Source organism: Vitis vinifera, chromosome 5 (assembly GCF_030704535.1).
Source record: "Vitis vinifera cultivar Pinot Noir 40024 chromosome 5, ASM3070453v1".
Taxonomy (NCBI): Eukaryota; Viridiplantae; Streptophyta; class Magnoliopsida; order Vitales; family Vitaceae; genus Vitis; species Vitis vinifera.
The window spans coordinates 17,493,718-17,511,639 of record NC_081809.1 but is presented as its reverse complement, the minus strand read 5'-3'; the positions used below and the strand labels follow the sequence as shown (position 1 = coordinate 17,511,639).

Genomic DNA, 17,922 nt, shown 5'->3' with positions numbered 1-17,922 from the left:
GAGCTCTCGAGACTTTTGTCTCCAGGAAACTTCTTCCAACGTAATCCACTTCTTGAACTCCACCCTAGCTAGCTGCCTAGCATTTTGTTCCTCTAATGTCATGGGCCTGGTCCCTTCCTTTGAATCCTAAAAGGCCACTTAATTCAACACCAACTCCTTTCTGTGGGCTTTAGAGCTTTCAGTTTCTCAGTCAAACAAAAACTGGAAGAGTCGTGCACTTAAATCCCCATCCATCTATTTCTCAACAAATCTTTAAAGCCCTCCACCCCCAACAACATATTCTCGAATCTGAAAAGGGTAGGGCTTCTCCTTAAACCTCCCCCATCCAACATAATAGGATGATGATCAAAGATAAGCCTAAGGAGAAGACACTTAACTACCCCATAGAAATGGCTATCCCACCCCTCAGAATCTAAAACTCTATCTAATCTTGATCGAGATTGATAATTCAAGCCCCCTCCAAGTGAAACTACCCCCCTACAAGGGAAGGTCCCTCAACTTCATCTCCTTTATTAACTTCGAGAATCTTCTTATGTCTCAAGTCAGTCTTGAGTTCTGTGAAGAGAGAGAGAGAAAAGGGAGAATCCCTAATTATTGTTATTGAAAAACTGTCAAGAATACACATTGGACTTGGGTATATATATACATGCTAGTGGGACCCACAATACAGTAAGGAAAGAAAAGGAAAAGGAAAAGCAAATAACCTAAATAACTATACATTATCTAATACTCCCCCTCAAGCTGGAGAATATATGTTATATGCACCAAGCTTGTTACAAATGTATTTAATTCTAGGACCTCTCAGAGATTTAGTAAAAATATCTGCTAGATGATCATTTGAATTGACAAAACTAGTTGCCACACATCCTGATGCGATCTTCTCTCTAATGAAGTGACAGTCAACTTCAATGTGTTTGGTCCTTTCATGGAAGACTGGATTGGATGCAATATGCAAAGCGGCTTGGTTGTCACAAATGAGCTTCATCTGTTCATCCTTTCCAAATCTCAACTCCCGAAGAAGATGTTTCAGCCATATGAGTTCACATGTTGCCAGAGCCATATGTCACGGACTTAGTCGTTCACTAAGCTCTTGCGGCACTTAGACAAGCCAAGACGCTTGATCTTGCTAAGTCAGCCTTGCTCCCCAATGCTTAGCTTGCTCGGCTAAGACACTTGCGACTCAAAAGCTTAAGAAGCTTGGTAGGCAACTCCTTAAAGAATGGAAGCTCTTTATTACTCAAAGAAGCTTTTACAAGTGCTTGGAAGCTCACTTGCTTGGTGCCTTGGCCAAATGAGGCCCTCACCTATTTATAGGCACCAATGGAACTCTCTAGAACCTTGGAGGGTTCCTTACAATTCATGAATATTCTAGAATGTCCTACACTATTCTAGAATATTCAAGAGACTTCTAGAATGTCCTACACTATTCTAGAATATTCAAGAGACTTCTAGATTTCTCTAGAAAGCTTTGGACCCTTCTCATGCCTTCTACCATAGTGTAGAGTTGTGTGGACTTCTCTAGGCATTTCTAGAACCTTCCACACTCTTCCCACTAGTGGCTAAGTGTGGATGTCTCCAAGGGTCTCTAGAAGCTTCTCACCTCCTATATAAGCCATGGGGAGGGTCATTTGAAGCATCTTGTGACACATAGCTCGATACTCGGCTTCAGCACTAGATCTGGCCACTACATCTTGTTTCTTACTCTTCCAAGATATTAGGTTACCTCCAATAAAAACACAATACCCGGAAGTGGAACGTCTATCTGTGGGTGAGCCAGCCCAATCTGCATCTGTGTAACCAACAACTTGGGTATGACCTCTGTTCTCGTACAACACACCTTGGCCTGGTGTGCTTTTGACATATCGAAGAATGCGAATTACAGCATCCCAATGGCTATCACATGATGACTGTAGGAATTGACTAACAACACTTACAAGAAAAGAAATGTCTGGACGAGTAATGGTGAGGTAGTTCAGTTTACCTACAAGTCGCCAATATCTCCCAGGATCTCCTAAAGGCTCCCCCTGTCCTGGTATAAGTTTGACATTTGGATCCATAGGAGTGTCTACCGGTTTACAGTCTAACATACCGGTTTCTTCCAAGATGTCTAAAGCATACTTCCTTTCGGAAAGAACCACACTGGAACTGGATTGAGCTATCTCAATCCCTAAGAAATACTTGAGTTTCCCCAAGTCTTTAGTCTGAAAGTGGGTGAAAAGGTGTTGCTTTAGGTTCTGAATACCATTTTGATCACTGCCTGTAATGACGATGTCGTCCACATAAACTACCAGATAAATACACTGCCCCGAAGAGTTATGATGATAGAAAACGGAATAGTCTGCTGTACTGCGGAATATGCCAAACTCCTGAACAACAGAACTAAAACGACTAAACCATGCTCGAGGAGATTGTTTCAAGCCATATAGAGAACGGCGTAACCTGCACACTAAACCAGACTCCCCCTGAGCAACAAAACCAGGTGATTGCTCCATATAAACTTCCTCAGCAAGATCCCCATGAAGGAAAGCATTTTTAATATCTAACTGACAAAGAGGCTGTTGAGAGAGAGAGAGAAAGAAGAAAAACCTTAATTCTCATTCATGTAAATTCTACTTACAATTGAGAAATATATATATATACAAGGCTAGGAGTCCTAACTACCATACATGTGACCTATATTAACAAGGAAAGATTATACACTATAAATACATTATATTCAACACTCTCCCTCAAGCTGGAGCATATACGTCATATGCACCAAGCTTGTTACAAATATATTTAATCCTAGGACCTCTAAGAGATTTAGTGAAGATGTCTGCTAGTTGATCATTTGAATTAACAAAACTTGTAGCAACACATCTTGATGCGATCTTCTCTCTAATGAAATGACAGTCAACTTCAATATGCTTGGTCCTTTCATGAAAGACTGGATTTGATGCAATATGTAATGCGGCCTGGTTATCACAGATGAGTTTCATCTGTTCATCCTTTCCAAATCTCAACTCTTGAAGAAGATGTCTCAACCATATGAGTTCACATGTTGCCAAAGCCATAGCTCGATACTCGGCTTCAGCGCTAGATCTGGCCACTACATCTTGTTTCTTACTCTTCCAAGATATTAGATTACCTCCAATAAAAACACAGTACCCTGAAGTGGAACGTCTATCTGTGGGTGAGTCAGCCTAATCTGCATCTGTGTAACCAACAACTTGAGTATGACCTCTGTTCTCATACAACACACCTTGGTCTGGTGTACTTTTGATATATCGAAGAATGCGGATTACGACATCCCAATGGCTATCACATCGTGACTGTAGAAATTGACTAACAACACTCACAAGAAAAGAAATGTCTGGACGAGTAATGGTGAGATAGTTCAATTTACCTACGAGACGTCGATATCTCCCGAGGTCTCCTAAAGGCTCCCCCTGTCCTGGTACAAGTTTGATATTCGGATCCATAGGTGTGTCTACCAGTTTACAGTCTAACATACCGGTTTCTTCCAGGATGTCTAAAGCATACTTCCTTTGGGAAAGGACCACACCAGAACTAGATTGAGCTATCTCAATTCCTAAGAAATACTTGAGTTTCCCCAAGTCTTTGGTTTGAAAGTGGGTAAAAAGATGTTGCTTTAGTTTCTGAATACCATCTTGATCACTGCCTGTAATGACGATGTCGTCCACATAAACAACCAGATAAATACACTGCCCCAAGGAGTTATGATGATAGAAAACTGAATGGTCTGCTGTACTGCGAAGCATGCCAAACTCTTAAACAACAGAACTAAAACGGTCAAACCATGCTCGAGGATATTGTTTCAAGCCATATAGAGAATGACGTAACCTGCACACTAAACCAGACTCCCCCTGAGCAACAAAACCAGGAGGTTGCTCCATATAAACTTCCTCGGCAAGATCACCATGAAGGAAGGCATTTTTAATATCCAACTGATAAAGAGGCCAATAGCAGCCATGGAGAGAAGCAGACAGACAGAAGCAATCTTGGCAACAGGGGAGAATGTGTCACCATAATCAGAACCATAAACCTGAGTATAGCCTTTAGTAACTAAGTGGGCCTTAAGGCGACCAACCTAACCATCAGGACCAACCTTAACTGCGTAGACCCAACGACAGCCAACGGTAGATTTACCAGAGGGTAAAACAACAAGATCCCAAGTGCCATTAGAGTGCAGAGCAGCCATTTCATCCACCATTGCCTGTCGCCGGCCTGGATGGGAAAGAGCTTCATGGGTGCTCTTTGGAAGAGAAACAGAGGATATAGCAGAAACAAAAGCAGAATAGGGTGAAGATAATCGATGATAACTCAAAAAATTGTAAATAGGATGAGGATTACGAGTAGAGCGAGTACCTTTCCGAACAGCAATAGGTAAGTCATTAGGAGAAGGCAGAACCGGGGCAGGTGAAGCCGAAGGGATAGGAAGTGAGTCAACAGGTGCCTCAGCAAAAGGGAGAGGAGCAACGACACGAGGGCGACGATGATAAACCTGAAGTGGTCGAGGAGGCATAGCATCAGGTGGGGAGACAATGGGAATGGGCAAGACTTCAGAAACAGGAGAGACTCAGAAGTGGTGGAAAAGAATGGTGAGTCCTCAAAGAAAATGACATCAGCGGAGATAAAGTATCGATGAGTCTCAAGGGAATAACAACGATAACCCTTCTGAAGTCTGGAATATCCCAAGAAGAGGCACTTCATGGCTTTGGCGGAAAGCTTGTCCTGTCCAGGAGTGAGAATATGAACAAAGCAAGTACAACCAAAGACACGAGGAGGAAGGAAATAAAGTGGTTGGTCAGGGAAGAGAAGGGAGTGAGGAATCTGATCGTGTAAGACAGAGGAGGACATACGATTAATCAAATAACAAGCGGTAAGAACAGCGTCCCCCCAAAAACGAAAAGGAACATTACTATGGAGGAGGATAGTACGAGTTGTCTCAACAAGATGTCGATTCTTGCGTTCAACTATCCCATTTTGTTGAGGAGTATGAGCACAAGAAGACTGATGAAGAATCCCATGATGAGACATAAACGAAGTAAATGGGGCTGAAAAATATTCCCTGGCATTGTCACTGCGTAACACACGAATAGAAATATTGAACTGGGTTTGGATTTTAGCATAAAATTTCTGGAAAATAGAGAATAACTCAGCTCGATTTTTCATTAAAAATAACCAAGTACATCGAGAATAGTCATGAATGAAAGTGACAAAATACTGAAATCCTAAAGTAGACGCAGTCGGACAAGGACCCCAAACATCAGTGTGGACAAGCTCAAAAAGAGACTTTGCCCGATTACTCAAACGCTTTGGGAACGAGACACGAGTATGTTTCCCAAGCTGACATGACTCACACGGAAGCGACGACAAAGTGGAAAAACGAGGGACCATCTTCTGGAACTTGGAGAGACTAGGGTGGCCCAGACGATTGTGAATGAGGAGAGGAGCATCAGTGGAAATGCAAACTGCAGGAGATGAATCCGAGGTGAGGTGATAGAGGCCTTGAGACTCACGTCCTATGACAATCGTCTTCCCCATACTTCGGTCCTGCAAGGTCACAAATTTATCAGAAAAGGTAATAGAGCAATTAAGAGTACGAGTGATTTTGCTGATGAAAATAAGATTAAAACGACATTCAGGAGTATAAAGGACAGAAGTGAGAGGTAGAGAAGGCAGAGGAAGGGTCAAACCAATACCTTTAGCTACAGTTTGAGAACCATTAGCTAAGGTAACATTAGGTAAAGCAGAGGTAGTAGTAATAGAGGAGAAAAGATCCTTATTACCAGATAGGTGATCAGAAGCTCCAGAATCTAGAATCCAGGGTCCAAGAGAAGATGTATGGGTAAGGCAGGCAGAGGCATTACCAGGCTGGACAACAGAGGCAACAGAGGCCTGAGATGCCTGAGATGCGGAGGAGCTCGGAGGCTGAGGCAGCTAAGAATCAGAGGACTGGGCCACATGGGCAATGCGAGGAGGCCGCCCATGTAACTGATAGCAACGATCGCGAGTGTGGCCAAGTTTATTGCAATAGGTGCAATGAGGACGTTGGCCTCTACCTCGATTACCACTACGTCCTCCTCGAGAGGTTGTGTGAGAAACTAATACAGAAGAATCTGAAGTGCTATCAAATGGAAAAGTCTGAGTGGAGGAGATACGGAGGAGGCGAGCAAACACATCATCCAAGGACGAAACTGATGAACTACCAAGAATCTGATCGCGGACAGGCTCAAGATCCAGACGGAGGCCAATAAGAGTAAGAACCATGAAGAACTTGTCAAGCTGTGTTTGTTGAGCCCCAACATCAAGAGTAAGAGGCATCACAGTCAAGAACTCCTCCTTAAGAGAGGCAATCTGACCAATATAAGTAGATAGATCCAAGTCCTGTTGGCTGATATGGACAATAGCAGAAGCCACCTTATAAAGACGCTGGATATCATTCGTGTATAATCCTTTGGCCTGAGTCCAAAATTTAAAACAAGTTTTGTAGGCCCGAAGATGAAGAAGAATCTTGGGATCAACCGATTGCCATAATACACTACATAACTGTGCATCTATCTTCCTCCACTGTACGCGGTCAACCTCAGGGATATCTGCCTTCTGTGTAATCAAGTGATCCTCATATCCTTGATCCATAAACCAAAGTTCAACAGAGGCAGACTAGGAAAGATAATTGTCACTGCCAACCAATTTCTCTGAAGTAATCATAGGAGATCCAAATATAACAGAGGAAAAAATGGGAGTTTTAGTAGCCATATCTACTTATCTGGAGAATGAAGTATATTTGGATTGAAAAGAGCCCTAATACGGCTGCAGATTGTGGCGTGGCACCACTGGAAAGGGAGACGGCTTTAGATCGCGGCGTGGCACCACCGGAAAGGTAGAAGAACACTTCCTTAGGCACGTGCAGGGATTAGGATGGAGAAAAAGTATCCGAAGCTCGCCGGAAAAATTGTTTGGAGGGTCGGCGGAGGCAAAAAAACCCCAAAAGAGGTATGTGCAGGGCTCGGATGGCAGAACCAGGGATGAAGGAAGGCTAGTCGGCGTCAGGTGAGGCTGGAGGAGGAGGCGCGTGGCCGAGAAAGTCCTCACGCGCCGGCGCGTGAGATGCAGTCGCCGGCCGGAAAATTGCGCGTGGCCGGCGCGTGGATGATCTTTTGGTTCCGGTGCCTTCACAAAAGTTGGAGATCTCCTCCAGACGCTCCTTCTGGTATGGTCGGTGTCGGAAAAAGACGTCGCCGGAAGTTCTCCGGAAAAGTTCGCCGGCGGTGAGTGTTTTCTGACGACGATCCGATTGATCGGAAAGTATTGGGAGATGGGGAAGGTGACCGGAATGAAACATGGTCACCGGAAGGTTTCCCGGAGTTGATAACACGGGAAACTGGAATGAATTAGGTTTTCTCCCTTGGCTCTGATACCATGTTGAGAGAGAGAGAAAGAAGAAAAACCTTAATTCTCATTCATGTAAATTCTACTTACAATTGAGAAATATATATATATACAAGGCTAGGAGTCCTAACTACCATACATGTGACCTATATTAACAAGGAAAGATTATACACTATAAATACATTATATTCAACAGAGGCCAAGAACGCATAGCAGCCATGGAGAGCAATAGACGAACAGAAGCTATCTTGGCAACAGGAGAGAAAGTGTCACCATAATCAAAACCATAAACCTGAGTATAGCCTTTAGCAACTAAGCGGGCCTTAAGGCGATCAATCTGACCATCAGGGCCAACCTTAACTGTGTAGACCCAACGACAATCAACTGTAGATTTACTAGAGGGTAAAACAACAAGATCCCAAGTGTCATTGGAGTGTAAAGCAGTCATTTCATCTACCATTGCCTGTCGCCAGCCTGGATGGGAAAGAGCCTCAGGGGTGCTATTGGGAAGAGAAACAGAAGATATAGCAGAAACAAATGCAGAATAGGGTGAAGATAATCGATGGTAACTCAAAAAATTGTAAATGGGATGAGGATTACGAGTAGATCGATTACCTTTCCGAAGAGCAATGGGTAAGTCAGCAGAAGGAGGCAGAGCCGGGGCAGGAGAAGCCGAAGGGATAGGAGGTGAGTCAGCAGGTACCGCGGCCAAAGAAGGAGGAACAGTGACACGATGACGGCGATGATAAACCTGAAGTGGGCGAGAAGGCACTGCATCAGGTGGGGAGATAATGGGAAGGGGTAAGACTTCAAAAACAGGAAGAGACTCAGAGGTGGAGAAAAACGGTGAGTCCTCAAAGAAAGTGACATCAGCGAAGAAAAAGTAGCGATGAGTCTCAGAGGAATAACAACAATAACCCTTTTGAAGTCTGGAATATCCCAAGAAGATGCATTTTGTGGCTCTGACAGAAAGTTTGTCCTGTCCAGGAGTGAGAATATGAACAAAGCAAGTACAACCAAAAACACGAGGAGGAAGGAAATAAAGTGGTTGGTCAGGGAAAAGAAGGGAATGAGGAATCTGATCATGTAATACAGATGAGGGCATACGATTAATCAAATAACATGTTGTAAGAACAGCGTCCCCCCAAAAACGAAAAGGAACATGACTATGTAGAAGGAGAGTACGAGCTGTCTCAACAAGATGTCGATTCTTGCGTTCAGCTACCCCATTTTGTTGAGAAGTATGAGCACAAGAAGACTGATGAATGATCCCATGTTGGGACATAAATGAAGTAAATGGTGCAGAAAAATATTCCTTGGCATTGTCACTGCGCAACACACGAATAGAAATATTGAACTGGGTTTGGATTTTAGCATAAAATTTCTGGAAAATAGAGAATAACTCAGTTTGATTTTTCATTAAAAATAACCAAGTACATCGAGAATAGTCATGAATGAAAGTGACAAAATACTGAAATCCTAAAGTAGACGCGGTCCGACAAGGACCCCAAACATCAGTGTGGACAAGTTCAAAAGGAGACTTTGCCCGATTATTCAAACGCTTTGGGAACGAGACACGAGTATGTTTCCCAAGTTGACAGGACTCACACGCAAGCGACGACAAAGATGAAAAACTAGGGACCATTTTCTGGAACTTGGATAGACTAAGGTGGCCCAGGCGATTGTGGATGAGAAGGGGAGCATCAGTGGAAATGCAAACTGCAGGTGAAGGCGAGGTGAGGTGATAGAGGCCTTGAGACTCACGTCCTATGCCAATCGTCTTCCCCGTACTCCAGTCCTGCAAGGTCGCAAATTTATCAGAGAAAGTGATAGAATAGTTAAGAGTGCGAGTTATTTTGCTGATGGAAATAAGATTAAAAGGACACTCAGGGGCATAAAGGACAGAATGGAGAGGTAGGGAAGGGAGAGGATGAGCGAAACCAAAACCTTTAGCCATAGTTTGGGAACCATTAGCTAAAGTAACAGTAAGTAAAGCAGAGGTAGTAGTAATAGAAGAGAAAAGATCCTTATTACCAAATATGTGATCAGAAGCGTCATAATCTAGAATCCAAGGTTCAAGAGGCGATGTGTGGGTAAGACAAGCAGAAGCACTACCAATCTGAGCAACAGAAGTAACAGAAGCTGACTTGGTGGCCTGATAGCGGAGATAGTCGTCATACTCACTATCAGTGAGGAAAATACCCTGAGATGTGGAGGAACTGGGAGGCTGAGGCGACTGAGGATCAGATGACTGGGCCACGTGGGCAGTGCGGGGAGGCCGCCCATGTAACTGATAACACCAATCACGAGTGTGGCCAAGCTTATTGCAATAGGTGCAATGAGGACGTTGGCCTCTACCTCGGTTACCACTGCGTCCTCCTCGAGAGTTAGTTTGAGAAACTAACACAGAAGAATTTGAAGTGTTATTAGATGACAAAGTTTGAGTGGAGGAGATACAGAGGAGGCGAGCAAACACATCATCCAAGGATGGAACGGAGGAACTGCCAAAAATCTAATTGCGGACGGTCTCGAGATCTGGACGGAGGCCAATAAGCGTAAGAACCATGAAGAACTTGTCAATCTGTATGCGTTGATCCCCAACATCGGTAGTAAGAGGCATCATGGTCAAGAATTCCTCCTTAAGAGAGGCAATCTGGCCAATATAAGTAGATAGATCCATGTCTTGTTGTCTGACATTGACAATAGAAGAAGCCACCTTATAAAGACATTGGATATCATTCGTGTATAGCCCTTTCGCCTGATTCCAAAATTTAAAGCATGTTTTGTAGGCCCAAAGATGATGCAGAATCTTAGGATCAACTGATTGTCATAACACACTACATAACTGTGCATCTATCTTCCTCCATTGTACTTTGTCAACCTCAGGGATATCCGCCTCCTGCGTAACAAGGTGATCCTCATAAGCTTGACCCATAAACCAAAGCTCCACAAAGGCAGACCAGGACAAATAATTTTCACTGCCAACCAATTTCTCTGAAGTAATCATAGGAGATCCAGTTATGACAGAGGAAAAAGTGGAACTTTTAGTAGCCATATCTACTTATCTGGTGAATGAAATACGTTTGGATCAAAGAGAGCCCTAATACGGCTTATCGTGGACTTCCTAAGACACATGCAGGGCCCGGGGTGGAGAGGAAGTCACCGAAGGTCGCCGGAAAGGCGGTTTAGAGGGCCGGCGGAGACAAAAAAACCCCAAAAAAATGCAATTTCAAGGCTCAGATGACACAAGCGCAGATGGAGGGTGGCTAGACGGCGTCAGGCGAGGCTGGAGGTGGAAGCGCGTGGCCGGAAAGTTCCCCACGCGCCGGCGCGTGAGATTCAGGCCGCCGGAGAAGAGACGCGCGTGGCCGGCGCGTGGCTGGGATTCTTCCTCCGGTGCTTTGAGAAAAGTTGAAGATCTTCTCCTTGCGCACCTGATGGTATGGTCGGTGTCGGAAAAGGACTTCGCCGGAAAAGTTTCCGGAAAAGATCGCCGGCGATGAGGGTTTTCCGACGACGGTGAGGGTTGATCGAAAGCTTTAGGAGATGGGAAGGGTGACCGGAATGAAACACGGTCACTGAAAGATTTCGCAGAATGGATTCACGGATAAATCGGAAATAATTAGGGTTTTTTTTCTCCCTAGGCTTTGATACCATGTGAAGAGAGAGAGAGAAAAGGGAGAATCCCTAATTATTGTTATTGAAAAACTGTCAAGAATACACATTGGACTTGGGTATATATATACATGCTAGTGGGACCCACAATACAGTAAGGAAAGAAAAGGAAAAGGAAAAGTAAATAACCTAAATAACTATACATTATCTAACAAGTTCCTATTCTACTCCATAGGAAATTTGATCAAGTTGAAATCTTCCCCTACACACCAAGGGTCTTGCTACAAACCCCTAACAACCCCCAGCTCATACCAGAAAGCCTCTTTATATCTACTCGTAATTGGGCCATACACCCTAGAAAAGACCTAACAAAAACCATCCTCGCAAGTCTTCAATTGACAAGAAATTAAGAACTCTCCAACCTCCATTCGAATCAACTCAAGCACCCTGTTATCCTAAAAAATCAGGAACACCCCCCCACCTAGTTGTGCCTACACGAAGAGAGCTAACCAACCCTTTAGTCATCTCCTAAATCTTGGTCTCTTGCCGACAAACCAAATCTATCATCTACAATTTAACCATAAACTTGATTACTTTCCTCTTATCAAAGCCATTTGCCCCTCTCACGTTCCAAGACAAAATTCTTAGCTTCATATAGAATCTGCATCAGCATTCCCACCCTCTCTCATCTATCTTCTTCAACCACTGGAGGCTCTATAATTTACAAAACATTGCAACCTTTTAAGCTCCCTCTCAAACCTTGAGGAGCCACCCTTCACCCTACCGCCAGTTGCCACTAGAGCCCTCTACTCTTTCCTCATTTTCATTTCCTTCAAAATAGCTAAAATTTCCCCCTCAAAACCCTTCATAGGCATTCCCAGAAAATCATTAAACTAGGCAAGGCAATTGATGGACTAGTCATCAACAACTAGCCTCTCTGCCTCACAACGTCCTTCAGAAATTCCTTCCCCAAAACTAGACTCCTCCATTTCCCTATTTGCACCAAACCCACACCCCACTACACTCCCGTATGCTCATAAAATCCTCAATGACTACTGAAAGACCTCCCCTTCCATTTCCCCAGTGACCACATCGGCATTGGACACATAGTTCCCACAAAAAACCCAATCCCAACAATAAGTACAAGAAGAGACCACCCTGTCACGAACCGTTTGTTTGGTGTCCATGACCATAGCAAAAGTGCTGATCAAGACTAATATGTTGGCTGGTTTGAGCATAACAAAATGGGAATTGCTCTAGAGAAATGGCGTGTAAGTGATGTTGGAAGCTTCTTCAGAGTTCAGGTAGGCTGACCCGGTTAAGTTTGGGGAGCTTGTCACTAGTCAAGGAGTTGGCAATAAAGAAAAGCTTGGCCACTCATACACAAACTGTTCAAGAGTTGGAGTCGATCCCTTGATGAGTCCATAGCAGGATAAAACCAATCAGCATAGTGGCATTGAAATGCATGGCGTGTAGGGAGCCGTGCTATTGCGTTAGAACTCTAGGCTCATGACAAGTGGTATTAGAGCTAGGCATAAGGTCGAGCATAACAGTGCTCCCAAAAGGTGGTCGAGCATAGTAGTGTTCCTTTCTGATGATCTTTAGCCGATGAGTTATCTCTCCTAATGACAATACAAGTAGCCTATGAAGCCTAACATTGTGATAGTACGAAGGTGGACATTGTGGCATGTATTAAAGCTACACTTATGAGGACCCATGAGGGGAGTATGGGTGCCTTCAGATCATGAGGTGTCGCTGTTCAAGTAGCGTGCAAGGGTGTGTTGCCTACTAGGGGTGGAAGTTGGTGTTAGGGACGCACTTCTGAGGTGTTACCGGGTTAACACGATGAGTGAATGTTGTGTCCAAGGTGAGTGGACATCACCTTCGGTCCAATGGGTGTCAGCAACGGACCTTTGGTAATTAATGACTCGTAGGGAGTAGCAACATTCGAGGGCATCATTTGGTGAAGACATGAAGCCTTGCACGAGGGCGTGCAAGAGATTGGGTGGGGGAGAGTGTCACGGACTGTTTGTTTGGTGTCTACGACCGTAGCAAAGGTGCTAATCAATACTAGTATGTTGGCCGATTTGAGCATAATGAAATGGGAATTGCTCTAAGGAGAAGGCATGTAAGTGATGTTGGAAGCTTTTTCAGAGTTTAGGTAAGCCGACCCAGTTAATATTGGGAACTTGTCGCTAGTCAAGGACTTGACAATGAATAGGAGTTTGACCACTCATACACAAACTACTCGGGAGTTGGAGTCGTTCCCCTGATGAGTCAATGACAAGATGAAACCAACCAGCATAGTGGCATCGAAATGCATGGCGTGTAGGCTAAGCCCTTTGATTTTTGCCCAATGGGGTTGCTACATGGGCCATGCCACTATGTTAGAACTCTAAGCCCGTGACAACCTACCCCCCACCCTAAAAAAGGAACCAAAGGAGAAGACAAAAGAGTAGGGTACCTTGAGGCCTTCTTTTGCAGCACTTCATCAGTGCACACCACTCGCGGAGTAGATGACATATCCCTTTACTCTTTGGAGATGGAAAAACTCCAACAATAAGCCCTAGAGAATTGTCTACTGACCCACACTTAATAAAAAACATCCCTACTTCCTCCTTATAAAAGCCCCCTCTTTCTTGGGCCCGACCCCTCTTTGGCCCCAACTTAGGCCCAATAGCCAAAAGGGCCTTTACTAAAAACAAGCTCACTAGCCTTACGAGCCTCTTGAAGCCCCTTCACTTCCCAACTAGGAGACCTACTAAAAGGCCCACTAGAAAACCCTTTAAAAGTCGTCCCATCTTGCCTGTCTTTACTGACTACAGGAGGATAGTCCCCCCTCACTCCTACCCATCCAACTCATGCAGCACCTACAATAGGGTTGAAGTCTATAGCTTCACCTACCCTATCTCGTCTACCTTCTGCAAACAACACAACACCCTTTTCTGCCTGCACAAAACAAAGCTCTTCCCCCCCTTCTAACCCAACGCATGAGGATCCCCCCTCATCACCCCTAACCTCCAAAACTGAAGTTCCACAATTGCAATTTCTCGAAACCACCTTTGAGAACCTAAGAGGAACCTCCCACTACAACTGTAAAGAAAATGTAGATGAACCCACCACCACTTGCAAAGGCTTTGGTAAGACTCTCCCGTCCAACTTCACCAAAATCCTTGTCAATTGCATTTGGGTTGAATAAGTTATATCCACATCCACTGTGACAAAATCACCACAAACATTCCCAATCTTCAAGAACACCTACCAACCCCACAGATATAGAGGCAAACCCAACACTTTCACCCATGCTTCCTTAATGGACCCTTCTTTTACCACACACCCAATCTCCGACGTCTACCACGATAATTGCAAGATTCTTCCATCGAACCTCCTTGAGCCTCTAAAGAGAACTCTCTCTACCTCACTATAATCTTTGAAATCAAACAAGAGAAGAGCTCTCCTAAATACTAGGACCATGAGGTCCTTCTTCAGTGCCCATTGACCAAAAGGCCAATTCTTCAATGCCCACAACTTTGTCGCTGAGCAAAAACCTTCACTAAGACTTCCCACTAGACAACGCTTGAAGTAATCCTCCCCTTTCTATACCTCACTCTCCCCAATGTAAAGCCAGGCTTCAAAACCCTTCTAGACCATATTCTTCTTAACAACCTCTACAAAGGACTCTTCTCCAAAGAACGAACTAGGTAATTCTCTTTATTAGCTTGAACCACATGATTTCAAGTGAGTTATATATATGAATTCTTGTTTTAAAATTCCTTTTGCATGGCTTCTAAAACCAACACCAGGTAAGGAAGAAGGTCTATAAAACTTTGTCAATCTAAACTTTCAAACAAATTTGCAATCACATTTCCACAACCAATGGTTACAAATCCCTAGTTCTCCACAAAAGCATATTTGCTGAATATCTATCCACCACAATGTTCAAAACACCCAAAGATTTCACCTATTTAAGGCCTTCCATTGATGTAAGTATCCCCACCTTAATGTCAAATTCAATACCAATTGACTTGAAGAAAGTTGCAACAATTCCCCTCCTATGATCTCTAAAAAGGCCACTAATACCCCTCTGCTGTAGGCCAAAGTTAAGCTCAAGACTTCCATTTGATAATGAGAACATTCAACCTAACAACCACCAGTTCCAAGTGGAAGGCATTCCAATCTAGTAGGCTGATGCTAAAGGCAATACCAATAAACTTTTTCATTACAAACATCCAAAGAACATTGAGATATCAAATACTGTTCGCAAGTCAACCACAAACCTGCCTTAGTCCTCAAATATTCCAATATTCTTCTCAAGTTAGAGAACCTACAAGGTAGTAAGGATTGCCTTCCTCTAAAATGATCCCCCTCTAGATCTTCTCTCAAAGATCTAGAAGGAGATAACCAATATATCTGGAATGTCTCTGGGGGCAGTCCATGCACTGAGCCAAGAAAAACTACCTTCAGCAAAAATCCAATTCCAAAAAAGCTACGGAAAAAAGATGGTCCACAAATATCTCACTCTCCAAGCTCAATATACAATTCTCAACCAAAGGCTTTCAATTCTAGAGAAGTCTAAAAATTCATGATAAACTTTACTCAAGGGAAAAAAGAAATATATGTATCAATTTTTGAAAGAAAGCAAAAGCAAAGAAGCAAAGACAACCAAAATCCAGCATCTAACAACTCTCATCTAAGATAAAAGGCAGAGAGAGGTGTTACTACTAATTTTTAGCTAAAAGTTAAAGTTGTAACATCATGCCTCAAGGGCAGCCTTCTGTAAATTAGAATATATTCTCAATAAATAGGGAAAATAAACAAGTGGTCAGATTCAAAATCATATTCTCCTGAAAACAAAGGCTCTAATACCATATTAAGCTGCTAATGTAACTTAAAAGTTTAAACGGAGTTATAGGCCACAAGGAACATTGTTGAGCTACTAATTTTCCTAAAAGTCTATGCTGTTAGGATTTGAGCCCATGACATATATCATTCTCAAACAAACCCCCAACCCCCCACATGTGTAGTCTCATACCCATTGTGCAAGACGAAGACCGCATTAGAGGCAAACAAATCACATTTTTCTGATCAAAATAATTAGATAAATAAATAGATGCTAGTTGGATTAGAACCCAAGACCCACAATTAATTGAAGCTCTAATACCATCTTGAGCTACTAATTTTCCTAAAAGCTTAAGTTGTTAGGATTTGAGTTCACAATGTATATAATGCTTCAGCAAATATGAAGCTAACAAAAGGTGTTCTACAAGGGACAATAAAAGGGATAAGAGGTCATTAATATCTTAGTCCTCAAATTTCTATCAAAGTTGAATTCCAAGAAAGGAATCATAGGAGAAAGAAAAGAGATTAGCAATAGGAAACCCCTTACTTTAGGTAGGAGGTGAAGATAAAGATAAAGTTAATAGAAGGGTATCGTCTCACCATAAATCATTCTAAAAACGGATTAATTATCCATTACCACGCAAGAATTTAGAGAAGCTTTTTCAAACTTTGTTAAAAATAATAGACCAAGTCTTTTTTTGGTTGTACCAAGTTCCCCTAAATGGGGCCGGTTGGAAATTCAATTTCGTATGATGTTTAGCCAGATAATTGTCAATAACAACCACCACCACCCCAACCCTATCCTGCACCAAGCCTCTCATTCACAATGAAGCAAATAGTACCTTTTATATATTTTAAGTCCAAGAAAAATTTCTAGCAAACAATATATATATATAGATATATATATATATATATATATATATATACCATAAACTCTATATAACTTTACTCTTTACACCAACCTCCTGCATGGGCCCCAATTTGATATACTGGGGTGAATCAACAGCAACTAGAGCAGGTTCACAAAGCTTTATAGCAGCATGCAGCTCCTTCAAGTGTCCCCACTTAGGTTGACTCAGAAGGCCTACATTAAAATAAAATTATATTCAAACACATGGTCTGGATAAGAAATGTCAACATTGATATTGATGAGAAGATTTGAAAACAAGTAACCGATATCTCTATTAACAATGGTTACCAACTCGGGAATGAATTCTGTTATTTAAACACTCACCGTATTCATCAATGGGAGCATCATAATCATAACTAGTAACATAGAATGGGCCTCCAGAAGAACGGCCAAAGTTTGTCCCACCAAAATACTGCAAGCATGCAGCAGAAAAGCCTTGCATTACCTTGTTAGTACGCAGCATGTGCAGATTTTGTATGAAAACATAATTTTTCATTAAGTTTTGATATTACCTAAATAAAATTTTGAAGTTATGATAAATTTAGCTAATATAAAAGGAATTGTGAAATTGCTTCTGTTCATTAGCCCATTGAAGCTATTACTTCTACATTTTTACCCAAACCTACAAAAAGTATGCACATTTGCAGGGGATTTTTGCCTACAGAAGCTTCATACTTTCTTTGGGTTTCTAAAGGTACTACACTGATTTTCATATCTTGTCACTCTTTTGGTCTCTTATTTGCACTCTTCCCTTATTTCTAGGTTTCACTAGAAGGATAGTTATAATTTGTCTTCATTTTTTCACTTAATAAATTATTTGTCTTAGTAAAAATATAGAACATTTTGTTAATAAAAAATAAAAATAAAATAAAAAAAACCAAAACTTTGAATCCAGCAAATAACATCACTAAAGAAATTCATTTTTAAAGAATTTCTTGGTTTCAATATTTGAATAATTTTTAAAAGTTACATTTTGGCTTAAATATCTCTTTAACACCAAAATCAGCATTAACTTCGGCATTATACCATATAATAATTATGAAAGCTCCCTCCACGTTGAAAAAACCGAGCAACTGCAAATGCGATGTCCTCAACTGGTCTCTTAGGTGTTCTTCCACCCCAAGATGCAAACCTTCAAAATATTTAACCTCAGAAGGTGAATC

The 17,922-nt window shown here is 42.4% G+C and overlaps 1 protein-coding gene across 3 annotated transcripts in view; it reads right to left on the bottom strand.

The window, feature by feature from the left end:
* Positions 1-17,922, bottom strand: part of LOC100250380 (beta-galactosidase 9) — a 152,041-nt gene that overhangs the window by 51,126 nt on the left and 82,993 nt on the right. For all 3 annotated transcript variants that reach the window (XM_002263349.4, XM_059736995.1, XM_010652015.3), the window contains 3 exons: positions 17,786-17,891; positions 17,084-17,171; positions 16,812-16,933 (listed from right to left, as the gene is read on the bottom strand). In XM_002263349.4, the coding sequence (XP_002263385.1) occupies positions 16,812-16,933; positions 17,084-17,171; positions 17,786-17,891 (316 nt within the window). The remainder of the gene's footprint in view (positions 1-16,811; positions 16,934-17,083; positions 17,172-17,785; positions 17,892-17,922) is intronic.